The sequence below is a fragment of the Phoxinus phoxinus genome (genome assembly GCF_949152265.1).
Source record: "Phoxinus phoxinus genome assembly, chromosome: 18".
Lineage (NCBI taxonomy): Eukaryota > Metazoa > Chordata > Actinopteri > Cypriniformes > Leuciscidae > Phoxinus > Phoxinus phoxinus.
Genome location: NC_136893.1, coordinates 25,678,996 through 25,700,228, shown reverse-complemented (window position 1 = coordinate 25,700,228; position 21,233 = coordinate 25,678,996). Strand labels below are relative to the sequence as shown.

Genomic DNA, 21,233 nt, shown 5'->3' with positions numbered 1-21,233 from the left:
TATAACACTTTCTAGTTAGGCTACTAGCTAATATGTCAGCTTGCAAGACTTTGAGGTTACTAGCTTGCTAGTTTTGTGCCTATGACACTTTCTTGTCAGGCTACTCGCTAATATGCTAGAGTGCAATATTTTGAGGTTACTAGCTTGCTAGTTTTGTGCCTATGACACTTTCTAGTCAGGCTACTCGCTAATATGCTAGCTTGCAAGATTTTGAGGTTACTAGCTGGCTAGTTTTGTGCCTATCCATCCTTTATCCATGTAATAGCCTCCAAATGCTATGTAAATATATAGTGGGATTTGTCTGCATCTGTGGTTGTAAAATATAAAATATGTCCCCAAAATATGCTTGGTTTTGTGGTGACTGTAGCTGGATATGTTTTAGCCCGTGTGGCAGAGCGCTAGGTTTCGAGACGCAGCTGTAGTCTCTTCATGACCTGAGGAACCAGTCCGTGTGTAAGAGTAAGACACGTTTTAGTCGTGTGTGTTTAAATAAAGAAAACGGGAAGTTGATGTTATTTTTAGAGTGATTGCTTCTAGTGCCCTGTGTGTGACGGAGTGTGTTATTGTGTGCGTGTGTGTTTCTGTCAGACGTCTGTGTGTCACTCTGACAGGATGTGAATTGCATTTGATTGACAGGCACCGGTTTGAGAGGAACAACCCATCACAGGTTCTCTCTGTTTACTCCCAGCATGCATTGCACTCAGCAGCATCACTGTTCTCAGACATCTTTTGAAGTTCCTGTACGTTGTTTTCCGCTGTACATCTCCGCATCCTCTCATTCTCCTCCTTCATGGAGCAGACGTTATGAACATGAGTAAGTGGTTGCCGTGGAGAAAGCGCAGCTTTTTCAGAAAGCAAAGGAAGAAGTTTTCTTTTCCTCTGTTAGGTAAGCGCGCACTCTTTTACTTCCTGATTCAGCAAACGCTTTTGCACTTTTCTGATTTTGTGTTTCAGCTTCAATTCGACTCTGGATATTCTTAAGCTGTGCTCGCACACACACATTTAGAGACTGTGGAGTCATCAGTCTGTGTGTTGGTACAGTGTGTGTGTGTGTGTGTGATGACAGTGGAGTTATTGTTGGATGTTTGTGTGTGTAATAGTGTGTGTGACTGTTTTGGGTGTGGGGTAACGGGTATCTGAGTGTACGTCTGTAAAATGTTCAGGATCCTTTGATGAATAAAAAGTTCAAAAGTTAAATAAATCAATACAAAATTGAAATATAGTTGTTTGTAACATTATAAATGTCTTTTACTTTAACTTTTGATCAGTTTCATTTAACCTTGATGAACAAAATGATTCACTTATTTTACCCCCCCCCCCCCCCCCCAAAAAAAAAAAACAATTTCTTACTGACCCCAAACTTTTGAACGGTAGTGTTTAATGTTACAAAAGCTTTCTATTTCAGATAAATGCTGTTTTTTTTAAACTTCCTATTCATAAAAAAATCCTGAAATAAAAATGTAAATAACTGTTTTCAACATTGATAATAATGAGAAATGTTTCTTGAGCATCATATTACAATGATTTCTGAAGGATCATGTGACGCATAAATTACACTTTACTATGTATTCACATAAACAGCAGTTTTAAATTGTAATATTTAACAATATTACTGTATTTTTAATCAAACATGCAGCCTTGGTGAGCAGAAGAGACTTCTTTTAAAAACATTAAAAACTTACAGATCCAAAACTTGTGAACGGCAGTGTATACGTATAATATACACACACATATGCAAATGTGTATATTAATTTATATATTCCAGTGGTAAAGTCTATAATAAAAAATAAAGAGAAATCAAAACTTGGCAGAGCAACATTGACTCAACCAATGCTGTGTGTCCGAGGCAGGACTTCCTGTTTTTCTGACCAATGGCAGACTGGGGGAGTGTTTTACAAAAGTTTGATTTTCTAAGTTATTCTTCAAAGAAAGTTTATAGTTCCAAAATTCCATTCCATCACATTCTCTTGGGTCGTCACGGTGACCTGGCATATGGTTGTCAGGGTGACCCACAGAGTCGGTCATGCTCTCGCTCTTGTGCATGCTGGGATGCCGTTCCACAGAGACGTGTGTGTGTTCTACCAGTGGAGCACAACATGCATGCCCACCTCTCTCTCTCTCTCTCTCTCTCTCTCTCTCTCTCTCTCTCTCTCTCTCTCTCTCTCTCTCTCTCTCTCTCTCTCTCTCTCTCTCCTGTCACTCTTTACTATAAGTGAGTGTAGAGGAGAGAGGATTGTTTAGTTGGACTGGATAACTGGTTTTGTTCTCTCTTTGCTTTTCTCCATCATCTGTTGGTTTATGACTCAATGGCTACACAGAGTATGAAACTCAGAGGTAGGCGACTCTAGAACTGCATTTTTCACTATGTAGTACAGGTGTGTGTGTATCTGTAGTGAAGGTTGTTGTGTGTGTGTATGTCTGTGTTTTCAGAGCTGAGCATTTGGAAAAAAAGGGCAATGGGGAGGCTGTTGAATTTATAAACATGCATTTCATATTTTCTACGTGATTCATTTTATTAGTTTTTTTATTGTAGTTTTTATCAGGATTATTTTATTTTGACTTTATTGAAATGCCACTGCATATACTGGATAAAGATTTATTTAAAACATATGTTATGTTAAATTTGCATGAGCTCACGTGGCATGCATAAATTAGGCAGCAAGAACGTAGATAAATTATGTGGGGAAAACATTAAATAAACGTGAAACCGATGTGCATATATTATATATATATTTTTATTTATTTAATCCAAGTGTGTTTAAGCCGGTTAGATTTCACTGCTAAAAGTCAAATACCATAAAGATCTAGTTTAAAAAAAACTTATGAAAGGATGTTTTCCACGAGTGTGCAGGGTTAACCTCTTAAATGGTCACAGTCTCTCTCTTTTTGGTTTCCCTGACCCAAAATAATAATATTGCAAAATATTTACTCGGATCTGCTTTTTAAAGGGACTGTATTGATGCTTTACAGCAATATTTCTTCCCCTGATAATGCTATTCAGTATTTCTTGCACTAAGTTGGTTTTTGTTTAATGACCATTTTCCACCTCTGGATGAGTTTGGCTGAAAATTTAGCCTGAAATAATTGTGGCTTTAATCATTTTATATACAAATATTGTGGTAATGTTCATCAGCGCGGGTCAAGTTGCTGAACTCTGAGTGGGTTTGGACATGTAAATGTTGGCGGTCATATGCTAATGAGTTTGTGATGTCATGACCAAGATGATTTCTTCTGATTGAGTCGTTTGGCAGTTTAGTTTCAGTAAATGTTCTGGGTGGAGATGAATTTGTGAGTGTTGTTGTACTGTACGTCTACATGGCAATGGCACATCAAACTGTTACTTCAGAAGTCATATTGTTTATGATATGAATTCCTTTTAGTAAACGAGTGTTTTCCTTGAACTCTTTCTCCGTCTGCCTTCTTCACGCAGACAAGCTCGGGCAGGAGTTCACAGTGGAGGTGGATCCACCGCCTCAATTATGGGAATTTTATGCATTATGGAATGTCCCATAATATCTCATAAGCAGTTACTCCACAGCCGTAATCAAAATGCACAGAAACAAGCACGCATTTAGCTATCGAAATGAACTGTCACTTTTAGTTGTTTTTAAATGTTTCAGATCTAAAATATTCTGGTGTCTATATAATGTCTGAGGTCCTTCCTTTTATTATAAGTTTATGGGAATTTTGTACCCACTGAAAGTGCTGTTAAACCGAGCCCTGTTCCTAATCATGGAGATAATTAGTCTCATAATAACAGTTTTGTGATGGTGCTTTGTGAACTTTGGCCTCGGCTTGTTATTGTAGGATTGCTAAAGGACTCTGAGTGAGTTGTAATTCATGGCCTACAGTCAGTCAGGGAGCGATGAACAGCGCAGTTTGATGGACACACACACACACACACACACACACACACACACACACACACACACACACACACACACACACACACACACACACACACACACACACAGAGTGTTTGTGGAGCGTGGGGCTGCAGAGTCACTCTAGGAATGTCAGGGTTTAGATAAAGGCAAGTGTTTGCTTGTGTGTGTGATAGATAGCAGGATGTGTGTGTTGTTCATTGCATGTTTCTGACCGTAATGTGTGTGTTTGTATAAATATAATAATATATATACACATTGTATTTATTTATTTATCCATATATTTATTTATTTTTGGGAATTAGACCTTTGGCTTTGCACTGAGATTTTTTGACATTACAGTAATGACAATGAGCTTTTTTGACATTACGGTAATGAAAATGAGCTTTTTTTGACATTACAGTAATGACAATGAGCTTTTTTGACATTACGGTAATGACAATGAGCTTTTTTGACATTACAGTAATGACAATGAGCTTTTTTGACATTACTGTAATGAGAATGAGTTTTTTTGACATTACGGTAATGACAATGAGCTTTTTTGACATTACAGTAATGAGAATGAGCTTTTTTGACATTACGGCAATGAGAATGAGCTTTTTTGACATTACGGTAATGAGAATGAGGATTTTTGACATTACAGTAATGACAATGAGCTTTTTTTGACATTACGGTAATGAGAATGAGATTTTTTTGACATTACAGTAATGACAATGAGCTTTTTTGACATTACGGTAATGACAATGAGCTTTTTTGACATTACGGTAATGAGAATGAGGTTTTTTGACATTACGGTAATGACAATGAGGTTTTTTGACATTACGGTAATGACAATGAGGTTTTTTGACATTACGGTAATGACAATGAGCTTTTTTGACATTACAGTAATGACAATGAACTTTTTTTGACATTACGGCAATGAGAATGAGGTTTTTTGACATTACGGTAATGAGAATTAGGATTTTTGACATTACAGTAATGACAAGGAGCTTTTTTTGACATTACGGTAATGAGAATGAGATTTTTTGACATTACAGTAATGACAATGAGCTTTTTTTGACATTACGATATTGAGAATGAGATTTTTTGCCATTACGGTAATGAGAATGAGGTTTTTTGACATTACAGTAATGAGAAAGATCATTGATTTCATTACCAATTTTTAACAAGACAGTAATGAGAATGGTGAGGTTTTTTGTATTAGGTAATGAGAATAATATATATTTTTTTTTTACATAATAGTACAAGGTTATTCTAGCATTACGGTAATGCGAATGCATTTTTTTTTTTTTTTACATTTTGGTAATGAGAATGATTATTATTTTTTGCATTACGCATTGAGAAGGATTTTTTTTTGACATTACTGTAATGACAATTGTATGGCATACATGCTTAAAGGGATAGTTCCCCAGAAATCCTGTCATCATTTACTCAAGTTGTTCCAAACCCGAATGAGTTTCTTTCTTCTGCTGAACACAACAATATATACTTTGAACAATGTCAGTAACCACTTTTCTGTCCATTCGGAGCGTTAGTTGTGCGAAGTATGTGTGAGATGACCGGTGACATCTGCATTGTTGACAGTGATGATGATCTGTTTCTTCCTGTGTGTGATAGATGTGTTTATCACTGCTAGGTGTGTGTGTGTGTGTGTGTGAGAGAGAGAGTTATGTGTGTGTTGTGGTGTACTCTCCTTCACACCGTCTCTCTTGCCTGCAGTGCATTCCTGGCCTCATACACACACACACACACACACACACACACACACACACACACACACACACACACACACACACACACACACACACACACACACACACACACACACACCAAAGATCAGGCGACCCGGGAGGCTGGTGGTCTTAACCTTTGATCCCTCTAGAGTTCAAGCTGGTTTACACAGTGATTTTCGTTATGAACACTCTTTTGCGTGTGTGTGTGTGTGTGTGTGTGTGTGTGTGTAGGGGTGGGGAATCTTGTCCCTTGGTAACAGGATCTCACACAGGCTCTGTTTAGATTCAAACAGGGATATATGGACACACATAACAGACACACTGTGACACTAATGGCGCTTTTCCATTACCAGTACCAGCTCGACTCGACTCAGCTCGTATCAGCTCGTCTCGGCTCGGCTCGCGTTTCGATCCGTTTTCCATTGCATAGTACTTCCACAATAGTACCTGGTGGTCGTCATAGCGACGCGACACACACCCGCTACCCACACACACACAGGACAATGGAGGAAATCGAGTGTATGCTGTTTTACATAATATTAGTAATGGGTATATCACGCAATCTCTGGCAAAACTATTTAAAAATGCCGGGGTTATTCAGGATACTCCGTCTGGCGCGTGCAATGATGGCGCAGTGAATAGTGACGATTCTCGCTGACCAATCAGCAGTCTCCCGTGTGTCACGTCACGTTTTAGTATCGCCTCAGCTCGCTTAGAACCTCGCCGGAGGTGATACGAAAAAAAGTACCTGGAAGCAGGTACTGGTACAACTTTTACACAGTGGAAAACCAAACAGAGGCGAGTCGAGTCGAGGTGAGGCGAGCCAAGGCGAGCTGGTACTGTGCAATGGAAAAGCGCCATAATGCTGTAAAGTTTTGACTTGATCCAGTGTTAGACAGACTCCGCCTCCTCCTGTCTGGGTCAGCTTTGATTGACACTTCCACGGAAGTATCTTATTGGTCCCATACTTGACTTGCACCTTAAGGCATCTTGCGGTCAGAGTAACTGGTTTAAAGGCCTCTAGATACGAGCAGTCCCACATGGCATTTGCAGAGGAAAGTCTGCAGAAGTCATTAGGCATTGTTGGTGGTGATACACTTTTATTGGTAGATGAGAGGATTATATCTACACAGTATCTTTGTGTTTGAACTCTACAGAAATATGCTGGGCTGTGTTTGTAATTGTGCTGCGTCCAGGTATGATATAAAGAAAATGTGTCAGTTTACATGACGAGAGGGAAATGGGACACTTTCATTCGAGTTGTATTTATTTCTGTCAATATTTAGTATTTCTGTTAACTTGTGGACTATTTCTAACCACTCAATAAATAAATCTATTGTATCTGAAAAAGCTAAGTTGTTTAATTCATATTTTTGCTATATTTTAAACTCCCTTTTGTTTGTAATTAGCTTCTTTGTTATTATTTTTTACTAGCACAAATAACTTCAGTATCTCGTGATATGCATGGTTGTAGAGTGAAATCAGGTGTTGGTCATAGATATATCGCCGTCCACCACTTCCACACGCCATAAAATCCGCTGTAACTTTCTCTCATGTTTCCTTCCTCTTTCAGACGAACATGATGCCGTACAGAAGAAGACCTTCACCAAGTGGATCAACGCTCAGTTCTCCAAGGTAAGGGACTGTTCGTTATTTATTTAAGGGGCCACCGGAGGAGTTTTGAGATCAATAGTCAAAAAAGACTTGACCCTCCCTTCGCCAGCAATAAATTTTTCTATGACCCTCCAAAATGATTGTGAAAAAAGGCATGACCCTCCCCGATCATTTATTGATTATTACTTCTGAACTGGTTTGCGCTTGGCAAAGATGTTCAGATATCTCTATGCCTAGACCTACACCAAACGTTCATTAAAAGACTCCTGCACACCCGCCTTTTTCAAACTGGCGCAGAGCTGACTCGCGATAGGTAGAAACTGCATGATTTGATTTGTTAAACATGAGGATTATCCGACTGGCATCGCCGCTCACTCTAACATTAACCTAGATAATTGTTCGCTGTTCTTAGGCGCATAACCAAGTGTGTGTGCGGAGTGTGTAGCGCGCACTGCATGACATGGAGGCGCCGATGCGATCAACAGTGGAAACAACTTAAAATACTCTATTTATGGCCATACAGAAAAGAATAATGCATCAGTCGCAATACTTTTATTTGTGTAAACTCACAATAACAAGACAACGTTTTGCTTTCGTAAAATAAAATAAAACAATCAGGGTCTTTCATGGTCTCCGTGAACTGGAGCGCGTCAAAAAAACAAAAAAAAAACAAAAAAAAAACAGAAACATATCGTAGGCTATATAGCATACTAGCCTCACATATATGAAAAAAATATCTATATAAAGCTTGATATGTCCACTTTTAAAAACGAAAAAAATCAAATCGAAAGCAAATATCATCTGATGTAATCCGTATGAAAGATGCATTTCTCTTAAAGGCGCACTTTACAGCGGAGATGTATGGAGACATGTTTGCAGCGGACACTGATTTAGAAAAAAAGAGTTTATTAATAAACAATTAAAATGCATCGTTATTTTTAAATACATATTTATTATCATTAGCCTGTTTTTGCGGCAAGATTATACATGCGCTTGAGCGTAGAATGGGCTATATCCCATGCAGTATTTAAGCAGAAATTAACGTGCGACTAGTCAAATATTTAGTATATGGCAACAATACATTTACTATATTTGACATTATTTAATTAGTAAGTATCCAAAAGTATTTTGGAAACTATGATAGGCCTACATTTTTTCATGATTTTTTTATGAATAAAAAGTTCAAAAGAAAAGCATTTATTTAAAAACGAAATATTTTGTAACATTACACATGTTTTAATGTCACCTTTGATAACTTTAATGCATCCTTACAGAAAAAAAATTCTGACTAGCCAAGTAAACCAACACATTTTTGAACGGCAGTGTACATTCAGTAGGTTATTATTTATTGCAATATAAACACTGTCAGATCAACAAGGTTTCTCTTTATTTACCAGTCGAAGACGGAGCAACTTTCTGCTCTTATGTTTACTCCGTGCACTGTCAAGGTCTTCATCGTATTTATCGGTCTTTGCAGCAATTATTTTACCGCAAATACTGCATCGCACGCTGTTGGCATCGAGTCTGGAGAAATGTACCCACACTCTAGATCGACTTTTCCACATCTTTAAGGTAGCCTATTATGTGTGTGTCCTCGCGTCTCATATTAATATGTACGCGGAGAGTTTGTGTGTGTGTGCTCGCGTCTCATATGAATATGTGCGCGGAGAGTTTGTGTGTGTCCTCGCGTCTCATACAAGTATGCGCGTCGAGTTTGTGCGTGCGCGCGCGTCTCATATGAGTATGTGCGCGGTATCCAAATCTGGAACCAAACAACAATTCGGTCGATACCTAAAAACTATCGACACTCGGTACCCAGCCCTAGAAAAGACCAGGTATAAATGCCCTCCGAAACGCATTCGAGACGGATTTGAATCCGATCGCTCAAACCACTTCAGGGGAGGTCTGGGCCACATTCCAGACAAAACTGAACAAGTGTAAATGCATCTGGTTGTTGAAACCACATATGTAAATTGTACTCCTCCCAAAAAATGCAATAAAATAAAAATAAACGTGAGAGCGTGTTATAGGCTTTCTGTCATGTTATAGCCATATGACGACGCTACTGCAACACACATCACTGCAGATGAGCCAACGTGCAAACTATTTGAAGAATTGAAGATAGGATTTAAATCCGTTTTGCAAAAACGCATTTATGCGACCACACCAGGTGTAAATGGAATCGTTTTGATAAATCAGATAGCTATCCGATCTGAGAAAACGCATGAAGTGGCCAGGTGTAAACAGCCCTAATGTAGCACGCGTTATTTGTGTTTGTTTTCAGACATGATAGCCTAACAGTTGTTTTATACTTGTCCTTATGCTCGACGTAGGCTACATCGACGTAGGACACACTCACAGGACACTGCTTGTGATTCGCAATCACAAAAGTTTATTATTTGCTCGTGGTAAACATTTCATTGGCGTTCTGTTCTGACATGATGCACTTTTTCTGAGCGCGCGCACACTGTCTCAGCGCCAAACTGGACTTGATCTTTCGCGTCTGATTTTTGTTGGGTCAGACCCATCTGCTAGCTATGGGGGGACCGAGACTGAGAGAGCTACATGGAAAAATATGCACAAAACAAGCCACTTTGAAAGTTTGTTGTTTTCATGAATACAAAAGTTGGGTGACCCTCCCCCTAGACTCAAAAAAGTTGGATGACCCTCCCCTCAACAAAGAATAAAAAGGCATGACCCTCCCCTATTTTCCTCCGGTGGCCCATTCCATAAATACCGAACGGTCCCTAAGTGTGTATTCCCGCTCATGCTGAACTAAAGAAATTAATGAGACATTACACTACATCGTGTAGCGGTAATGAGTCGTAGCTGACCGCTTATGATCAGATCCCCGATATCATCTTAATATCTGCTGGAAACAGGGTTCCTCTCTCGCTTGCTCGATTTCAGGGATGTTTTATATAATTCAGGCTATCAATATTCGGGAGCCTCCCGGACCAGATGTCTATGGATATGTTATTGTTCGGATGTTAAAATGTTGTATATCATACAGGGCTCCTCGATTACGGCAAACATCATGATCACGATTGTTTTTTGGTCAATATTGAAATCATGATTATTGGTCAATTTGATATGATTAAAGTCTTATTTCATGATATGAGTAATTTTAGATGTAATTGAAATTTCACAATTATCTGTACTGAAGCAACAACCGATACTCAGGAAATTGATCCAAGCAAAAGTCCTCAAAACAGTTACAGAAGACATGTGAACAGTCGGCAATACAAGACGAATAAAGAAACTAATGACAAACAAAACCGACAATAATAAAACGGAGCGAAAATACAAATGAAATAAACAGTTTTTCAGGAAGATGTACTAACAGTAACCACGTTCCCATTACAGATGTGCGCAAAACTTTTGCAATTTTTTTTCTCAATACCGATACAAAACTATTGCGAAATGACGGCGTTTCCATTAACCGATGTTATGCGACTAAAACGTAAATTTTTCCTCTCGCGATAAGTCATTTAAAAAATAATGGAAACACATGTTGGTAGGTTTATATATCACAGCCACCACACTAGACATTATTATTATTAAGGGAAGGAGACGTGCGTGTTATCAAGCATTAATTGCAAAGAAAGACCCGTATACTGTGAGTGGCACATATGAGGAGTTTCTCATTCCTACTCCGAGGTCTTGATTGTGGCATTTCTTTGAGGTTTCGAATCCAGTATTCCTGTAATACGGGTTATGCGCAACATTCTACAAAACGGGTATAACTACTTCCGGCTGTCAGCTACTGAGGTAAACACAGCGTAGTAATAGCGACCTTTTATAGCCTGTGTTTACAGGAGCTACCCATACTATCAATTTCCGATGTACAACGTATTGCCAAACGGATGTCCAGAGCCCCGAGTACTCTATTAGATAAAGGATTTAAGGTTTACGGCTTTTTTTTTTTTTTTTACTCTAAAGTTTGATCAGAAATAAGAATGTTATTATAATAAGCAAAAATTAACAGAAAATTAACAGTTACCTCAGAGATCACCGCACCTCAGAGATCAAATACCGCTGCGGAAATGAAAAGCAGAAATGCTTTGACCTGTTTATGGTTCGAACGCTGGGCGCTCCGCATAACCCCTATTCTTTTGTCTTTTATGTATTTAATAAACAACTCGTCTCGTATTCTGTCCGAACACACCGCGTCATCTACGTCAGGTGACTGTAAATGCATTGCAGTTTTGCTAAATATTTCTTTTTCGAATTGCCTGAAAAACCTCCTCATGCAAGCATAAAAACAGTTTTTGCGAAATTTACGTGTTTCCATTGAGCTTATTTTTCAATTCGCAATTAAAATTTGTGCAATTTGAAGGGTAATGGAAACGCGGCTATTGGTATCCAGATAAGTATAGCTGTAATAATCAAATGTAAAATAACACTGCGTAGTCTTACTGTACACATTAAATATAGATTAATCCTTATTATTACATGGCTTGGTTAAATTCGGATGTAGAATGCGGTCTGTTATTTCTTGATAACAACCGTTGCTAAGTATAACACACCGTTGCCATGAAAAACAGAGCGTTGCCATGGACACGGTGTTCTTTAGCGGAAGCAATACAATCATTTTTAAATCAATAAACACTTTTTTTAAATCAATATTTTGAGTCAAATTATTGATTTATTTGGTAGGTAGCCATGTAATAAGCGGGATAATGTAGAGCGAGGCGGTTGTTATAGCGAATACAACCTCCGCTTCGCGATCAGCCTGTCGGGGTTATATTCGCTATAACAACCGCCTCGCTATACATTATCCCTTACTTAAAGCTACTGAAGTTATTCAGTCAAGATCAGCGAGTGATTTTCCTTGTCTTTTGTTGTTTGATTGTCATTAATGACGGACAGCTGCAGGATTATTAGGTTACTGTCACTTTAAGAGCTAATGCAAGGATCCAATACTGATACACACGTGTTGCTTTCTCAACTGTGCATGTTTACTCAAGACATAACCAACCGTGTTTATGTGAATATTCACCAAAAAGACATTTTGACATTTTTGTGTGTGTGCGTTTAGGTGCGTATCCGAAGCCCACTTTGCTTATCCGCGTTTGAGGCGCGCACAGAAAGACGCCTGGGTCTCTTTCGCAGATTAATGCACTTTTAATAACACTGTTTAATATCAAGAGCGTCCCGCAGTTTAGCAACAGCATTTATAACTCACAATAATCTTTTTTTTACCTCGATTATCTTGTTTTCATAATCGTTGGACAAGCCATAATCGATAATCAACTACGGTTAATCGCACAGCCCTATCCCAGTAATATGCAGAACAACTGCGAGTAAACCGTTGGGTTTCTTGTTTTTTGTTGAGGAAGGACTTGACTTATGAATTGTATTAATGTTCCTGTAATGTCCTGTGTTTTAGACGGGGAAGATGCCCATCAAAGACATGTTCTCTGACCTGAGAGACGGCAGAAAACTCCTCGACCTCCTGGAGGGACTGACTGGAAGCACACTGGTGAGTGTGTGTGTGTGTGTGTTTATTTGAATAGTGGTTGCGTTTATATTTAGCCTCAAGCAAACACTTTAGAAATTACACACACATACAGTTTGAGTGACAGCTGAGAGGTGACTGAGACTGTAGGCTTCATCTTCATCTTCATCTTCATCGGTCTTCTTTATCATTTGCAACCTGTTGATATTAGATATTAGTTTCAATTCCCCGGCGTGTGAGATGAAGAAGCCCTCATATAAAGTGCTGTGGTGTTACTTGGAAAACTGAATGATTGCATAATGCTGTTAAGTAGGGTTGGGTGATGAATCATAAATTTTACAGTTTTTTTGTGATGATTTTGTCCGTTTAAATTTCCATTAAGTTTCTTCTCTCACACCTCACTTAATGAGAGTGTGTGTGTGTATGATGTTAAGAGACGAGTTTATAGCATTCCTGTTCTAAACTTCAGGAAAGAGAGGAGTTTGATTATTTTCCATGAATTATGTGAAACTAATTAAAAATTTTTTTTTAATGAAATGGAATTTTTTTTTTTACATTTTTTCTTTTTCTTTTTTACTATTTCAAAAAATATATATTTTAAACTATTTCTTTGAAACTGAGTGATTATTTTGTTGCCAAAAATGTTGCTGCATAGCTTTTTTTTAATATATTGATAATTTTAAACAAACTATTATTAATACTTGTAATAAATATAATTGTAAATTATTAATACATTAATTAAAATAAGTTGTTAATTGTAATTATAAAATAATACTTATCATTATTGTTTCAATATATACATGGTATTAATGCTGTTAAATGTTGTTTGTTACTAAGCATAGTTATACTGTATTTGTGCAACAAAAAAAACATAATTTTTGTTTATTTAGTGAAAAACTGGAAATATATATTTTTTATTTTGCATCAAATATTTTGAATACATTTTGCAAGAATGTTTGTTTTTTTCTCTCGTTGAAATGGTTCTTCTGATTGAAAAAAAATAATAATACTCTCGGGTAATTTTACAGCAATTACTATAAAATATCTAATACTAAATATATAAATACTAAACATATCTATGCCTTTGAAAAGTTTGGGGTCAGTAAAGATTTTTTGATTTATTGATTTTTATTCATTCAGCAATTAAGCATTAAATCGATCAAAAGTGACAGTAAATACATTTATAATGTAACAAAGATTTATATTTTAAATAAATGCAGCACATCTGTTTTCAACATTGATAATAATTATGAACGTTTCTTGATCATCAAATCATCATATTAGAATGATTTCTGAAGGATCATGTGACACTGAAGACTGTAATGTAATGTAATGATGCTGTAAATTCAGTTTTGATCACAGGAATTACAGTTTACATTATATTCACATAAAACACAGCTATTTTAAATAGTAATAATATTTCACAATATTATTGTTCTTATTGCATTTTTTATCAAATAAATGTACAGAAGAGACTTCTTTCAAAAACATGTAAAAATCTTACTGACCCCAAACTATCACCCAGCATTATTCCAGAGGTATTTCAGAGAATGTTCAAAAACATAGTAATACTCTGGGACTTTTATTTTGTCCCGTGGGACTCACTCCCTCACTCACTCACTCACTCACTCACTCACTCACTCACTCACTCACTCACTCACTCACTCACTCACTCACTCACTCACTCACTCACTCACTCACTCAAACACTCAAACACTCAAACACTCACTCACTCACTCACTCACTCACTCACTCAAACACTCACTCACTCACTCACTCACTCACTCACTCACTCACTCACTCACTCACTCACTCACTCAAACACTCTCACTCACTCACTCACTCACTCAAACACTCACACACTCACTCACTCACACACTCACTCACTCACTCACTCACTCACTCACTCACTCACTCACTCAAACACTCAAACACTCACTCACTCACTCACTCACTCACTCACTCACTCACTCAAACACTCACTCACTCACTCACTCACTCACTCACTCAAACACTCACACACTCACTCACTCACACACTCACTCACTCAAACACTCTCACTCACACTCACTCACTCAAACACTCTCACTCACACTCACTCACTCAAACACTCAAACACTCACTCACTCACTCACTCAAACACTCACTCACTCACTCACTCACTCACTCACTCACTCACTCACTCACTCACTCAAACACTCACTCACTCACTCAAACACTCACTCACTCACTCACTCACTCAAACACTCTCACTCACTCACTCAAACACTCAAACACTCACTCACTCACTCACTCACTCACTCACTCACTCACTCAAACACTCACTCACTCACTCACTCACTCAAACACTCACTCACTCACTCACTCACTCACTCACTCACTCAAACACTCACTCACTCACTCACTCACTCACTCAAACACTCACTCACTCACTCAAACACTCACTCACTCACTCACTCACTCACTCAAACACACACTCACTCACTCACTCACACACTCACACACACACTCACTCACTCACTCACACACTCACTCACTCACTCAAACACTCACTCACTCACTCAAACACTCACTCACTCACTCACTCACTCACTCACTCACTCACTCACTCACTCACTCACTCACTCAAACACTCACTCACTCACTCACTCAAACACTCAAACACTCACTCACTCACTCACTCACTCACTCACTCAAACACTCACGCACTCACTCAAACACTCACTCACTCTCTCACTCACTCACTCACTCACTCACTCACTCACTCAAACACTCACGCACTCACTCACTCACTCACTCTCTCACTCACTCACTCACTCACTCACTCTCTCACTCACTCACTCACTCACTCACTCACTCACTCACTCACTCACTCACTCAAACACTCACTCACTCACTCACTCACTCACTCACTCACTCACTCACTCACTCACTCACTCACTCACACACTCACTCACTCACTCACACACTCACTCACTCACTCACTCACTCACTCACTCACTCACTCACTCACTCACTCAAACAAACACTCACGCACTCAAACACTCACTCACTCACTCAAACACACTCACTCACTCACTCACTCACTCACTCACTCAAACACTCACGCACTCACTCACTCAAACACTCACTCACTCACTCACTCACTCACTCACTCACTCACTCACTCACTCACTCACTCACTCACTCACTCACTCACTCAAACACTCACTCACTCACTCACTCACTCAAACACTCACTCACTCACTCAAACACTCACTCACTCACTCACTCACTCACTCACTCACTCAAACACTCACTCACTCACTCACTCACTCACTCACTCAAACACTCAAACACTCACTCACTCACTCACTCAAACACTCACTCACTCACTCAAACACTCACTCACTCACTCACTCACTCACTCAAACACACACTCACTCACTCACACACACTCACTCACTCACTCACTCACTCACTCACTCACTCACTCACTCACTCACTCACTCACTCACTCACTCAAACACTCACTCACTCACACACTCACTCACTCACTCAAACACTCACTCACTCAAACACTCACTCACTCACTCACTCACTCACTCACTCAAACACTCACTCACTCACTCAAACACTCACTCACTCACTCACTCAAACACTCACTCACTCAAACACTCACTCACTCAAACACTCACTCAAACACTCACTCAAACACTCACTCACTCACTCAAACACTCACTCACTCACTCAAACACTCACTCACTCACTCACTCACTCACTCACTCACTCACTCACTCACTCACTCACTCTAATGGCGCTTTTCCACTGCATGGTACGGCTCGGTTCGGTTCGGTACGGTTCAACTCGGTACGGCACGGTTCGGTTCGCTTTAGCTCGGTTGCTTTTCCACTGCAGTTAGTACCGCTTCAAAGTGGGTGGGACTGATCGTTAAGTTGTAGGTCCGGTGGTAGCCGTGTGCGGCTAAGAGCTGTGCTACTTCCGCTCCTCGGCAACCAACGAGAGGAACGTCTGCACCTCGTCCACTGACCACGATTCAGCCATTATATAATATAGCGGGTTAGTGTCTCGTGTAGCAAATATACAATGACGCTGAAGTGACGATTTTGTCTGACCAATCAGTGATCTGCAGTGTTTTCACGTCACGTTTAGTATCGGTACGGTACGCTTGGAACCTCAACAGAGGTGGTACCATTTAAAGCGAGCCGAAGCGAGCCGTGCCGTACCGTACCATGCAGTGGAAAAGCGCCAAAGCGTGCCGTGCCGTACCGAACCGTACCGTACCATGCAGTGGAAAAGTGCCAAAACACTCACTCACTCAAACACTCACTCACTCACTCACTCACTCACTCACTCACTCACTCACTCACTCACTCACTCACTCACTCACTCACTCAAACACTCACTCACTCACTCACTCACTCACTCACTCACTCACTCACTCACTCACTCAAACACTCACTCACTCAAACACTCACTCACTCACTCACTCACTCACTCACTCACTCACTCACTCAAACACTCACTCACTCAAACACTCACTCACTCACTCACTCACTCAAACACTCACTCACTCAAACACTCACTCACTCACTCACTCACTCACTCACTCACTCAAACACTCACTCACTCAAACACTCACTCAAACACTCACTCACTCAAACACTCACTCACTCACTCACTCACTCACTCACTCACTCACTCACTCACTCACTCACTCAAACACTCACTCACTCACTCACTCACTCAAACACTCACTCACTCACTCAAACACTCACTCACTCAAACACTCACTCACTCACTCAAACACTCACTCACTCACTCAAACACTCACTCACTCACTCACTCACTCAAACACTCACTCACTCACTCACTCACTCAAACACTCACTCACTCACTCAAACACTCACTCACTCAAACACTCACTCACTCACTCACTCACTCACTCACTCACTCACTCACTCACTCACTCAAACACTCACTCAAACACTCACTCAAACACTCACTCACTCACTCAAACACTCACTCACTCACTCACTCACTCACTCACTCAAACACTCAAACACTCACTCAAACACTCACTCACTCACTCAAACACTCACTCACTCAAACACTCAATCACTCAAACACTCACTCACTCAAACACTCACTCAAACACTCACTCACTCACTCAAACACTCACTCACTCACTCAAACTCACTCACTCACTCACTCACTCACTCAAACACTCACTCAAACACTCACTCACTCACTCACTCACTCACTCACTCACTCACTCAAACACTCAAACACTCACTCAAACACTCACTCACTCACTCAAACACTCACTCACTCAAACACTCACTCACTCACTCACTCACTCACTCACTCACTCACTCACTCAAACACTCACTCACTCAAACACTCTCACTCACTCACTCACTCACTCACTCAAACACTCTCACTCACTCACTCAAACACTCACTCAAACACTCACTCACTCACTCAAACACTCACTCACTCACTCAAACACTCACTCACTCAAACACACACTCACTCACTCACTCACTCACTCACTCACTCACACACTCACTCAAACACTCTCACTCACTCACTCAAACACTCACTCACTCACTCACACACTCTCACTCACTCACTCACTCACTCAAACACTCACTCAAACACTCACTCACTCACTCACTCACTCAAACACTCACTCACTCAAACACACACTCACTCACTCACTCAAACACTCTCACTCACTCACTCAAACACTCACTCACACACTCACACACTCACTCACTCACTCACTCAAACACACTCACACACACACACACACACACACACACACACACACACACACACACACACACACACACTCACTCACTTCAACACTCACTCACTCACTCACTCAAACACTCTCACTCACTCACTCACTCACTCACTCACTCACTCACTTCAACACTCACTTCAACACTCACTCACTCACTCTCTCTCACTCTCTCTCACTCTCTCTCTCTCTCTCTCTCTCTCTCTCTCTCTCTCTCTCTCTCTCTCTCTCAGACTAAAGAGCGCGGCTCGACCAGAGTCCACTCCCTCAACAACGTGAACCGGGTCCTGCAGGTCCTGCTCCAGAACAGCGTGAGTGTGTTTCTCCTTGCTGTCGGACACACTCGGGGCTCTTTACTTTTATTCCTGGCCTGGTATCAGCTGACAGACGCTGCCTGAAGAAGCGCAGTCTAATTAAAATAGTTTACAGTTCTGGTGTGTCTTTTCGGGACATTAGCGGGTCGTTTTGACAGCAAGGTCTCTGCATTGTGACGTGTCCTCTGTCTTTATGCTCTGATGGCTTGGGGTCAGACACACACACACACACACACACACACACACACACACACACACACACACACACACACACACACACGGATGCTATAAACAATGTGCTGAATGTTTCCTTCTGTCACACTCACATTCATTCATATTGCAGATCATTGTCCTCGGTAGACGTGGTGCTGCCATGATACCAATATTTTGATAGTTAATTAAAATATGTATTTCTATTTGTAAATTTTTTAAAATATTCAAATAAACGGTGATAAAATAAATAACAAATCAATAGAATTGAAAAAATTGCAATCGGTAGAAAAAAAAATATTGCTATAATGTAAAAAACAAATGCAATATTGATACGTTAAATTTTATATATATATATTTATTTATATATATATATATACACACAATAACATATAACTGATGATATTTTATTTGGGAAATAAATGCACTATTTGTACTCCAAATTTTTTCTCTCTCCATCATTTACTGATAAACATAATTGTATTGTGTGTTTGCTTATATACAGGCATTAAAAATCACACAGAACATAATTTATTATCATTACACTTATTGAATTAATCTCATGCAATCATTTGTTAATTTTGGAAGCCCAAACTACTTTTACATAAACTACCGTTCAATATATTTTTTTAAAGACATTAATAGTTTAGTTCAGCAAGGATCAAGAGTGACATTAAGGACTTTAATAAAGTTACAAAAGATTTCTATTTCAAATGAATGCTGTTCTTTTGAACTTTCTAGTCATCAAATAATCTTGATTAAAAGCCCCCGCAAATTTCAAAAAAGCTTTTATTAAAGCAGCTTTCAACATTGTTAATAATAAACATGTATTAAATCACACTAAAATTAAACATGTATTACCTAATTGTAAAGCATTACCAAAAATAATAATCATAATCTTTCATCAAAATGTTTGTAATAACTGTGGGGAAAGTTATTACAAACATTTTGATGAAAGATTATGATTATTATTCTAATATACGACTAATATAACCAGTTAATGATCGTCCTGACCGACAATAATACAACTAAACTCGAAAATGTCACAAAAGTTCAATGTTATGTATACTGTGTATTGAATTGTGTGCTTCATATGGAACATACAGTGGGGAGAACAAGTATTTGATACACTGCCAATTTTGCAGGTTTTCCCACTTACAAAGCATGTAGAGGTCTGTAATTTTTATCATAGGCACTCTTCAACTGTGAGAGACGGAATCTAAAAATCCCGAAAATCACGTTGTATGATTTTTAAATAATTCATTTGCATTTTATTGCATGACATAAGTATTTGATCACCTACCAACCAGTAAGAATTCCGGCTCTCACAGACCTGTTAGTTTTTCTTTAAGATGTCCTCCTGTTCTCCACTCATTACCTGTACTAACTGCACCTGTGTGAACTCGTTACCTGTATAAAAGACACCTGTCCACACACTCAATCAAACAGCCTCACACCTCTCCACAATGGCCAAGACCAGAGAGCTGTGTGAGGACATCAGGGATAAAATTGTAGACCTGCACAAGGCTGGGATGGGCTACAGGACAATAGGCAAGCAGCTCGGTGAGAAGGCAACAACTGTTGGCGCAATTATTAGAAAATGGAAGAAGTTCAAGATGATGGTCAATCTCCCTCGGTCTGGGGCACCATGCAAGATCTCCCCTCGTGGGGCATCAGTGATCATGAGGAAGGTGAGGGATCAGCCCAGAACTACACGGCAGGACCTGGTCAATGACCTGTAGAGAGCTGGGACCACAGTCTCAAAGAAAACCATTAGTAACACACTACGCCATCATGGATTAAAATCCTGCAGCGCACACAAGGTCCCCCGGCTCAAGCCAGCGCATGTCCAGGCCGTCTGAAGCTTGCCAATGACCATCATCTGGATGATCCAGAGGAGGAATGGGAGAAGGTCATGTGGTCTGATGAGACAAAAATAGAGCTTTTTGGTTTAAACTCCACTCGCCGTGTTTGGAGGAAGAAGAAGGATGAGTACAACCCCAAGAACACCATCCCAACCGTGAAGCATGGAGGTGGAGACATCATTCTTTGGGGATACTTTTCCGCAAAGGGGAAAGGACGACTGCACCGTATTGAGGGGAGGATGGATGGGGCCGTGTATCGCGAGATCTTGGCCAACAACCTCCTTCCCTCAGTAAGAGCAGTGAAGATGGGTCGGGGACTGGGTCTTCCAGCATGACAACGACC

General features: G+C 39.7%; 1 protein-coding gene across 4 annotated transcripts in view; it reads left to right on the top strand.

Moving 5' to 3' along the window:
* Window positions 1-699: 699 nt before the first annotated feature.
* Window positions 700-21,233, top strand: part of utrn (utrophin) — a gene marked incomplete at its 3' end in the record, with an annotated part of 231,004 nt that continues 210,470 nt past the window's right edge. For all 4 annotated transcript variants that reach the window (XM_079588189.1, XM_079588190.1, XM_079588188.1 and 1 more), the window contains exons 1-4: window positions 700-886; window positions 7,191-7,252; window positions 12,624-12,716; window positions 18,735-18,812. In XM_079588189.1, coding sequence (XP_079444315.1) covers window positions 805-886; window positions 7,191-7,252; window positions 12,624-12,716; window positions 18,735-18,812 — 315 coding nt within the window. In that variant the 5' untranslated portion in view covers window positions 700-804. The remainder of the gene's footprint in view (window positions 887-7,190; window positions 7,253-12,623; window positions 12,717-18,734; window positions 18,813-21,233) is intronic.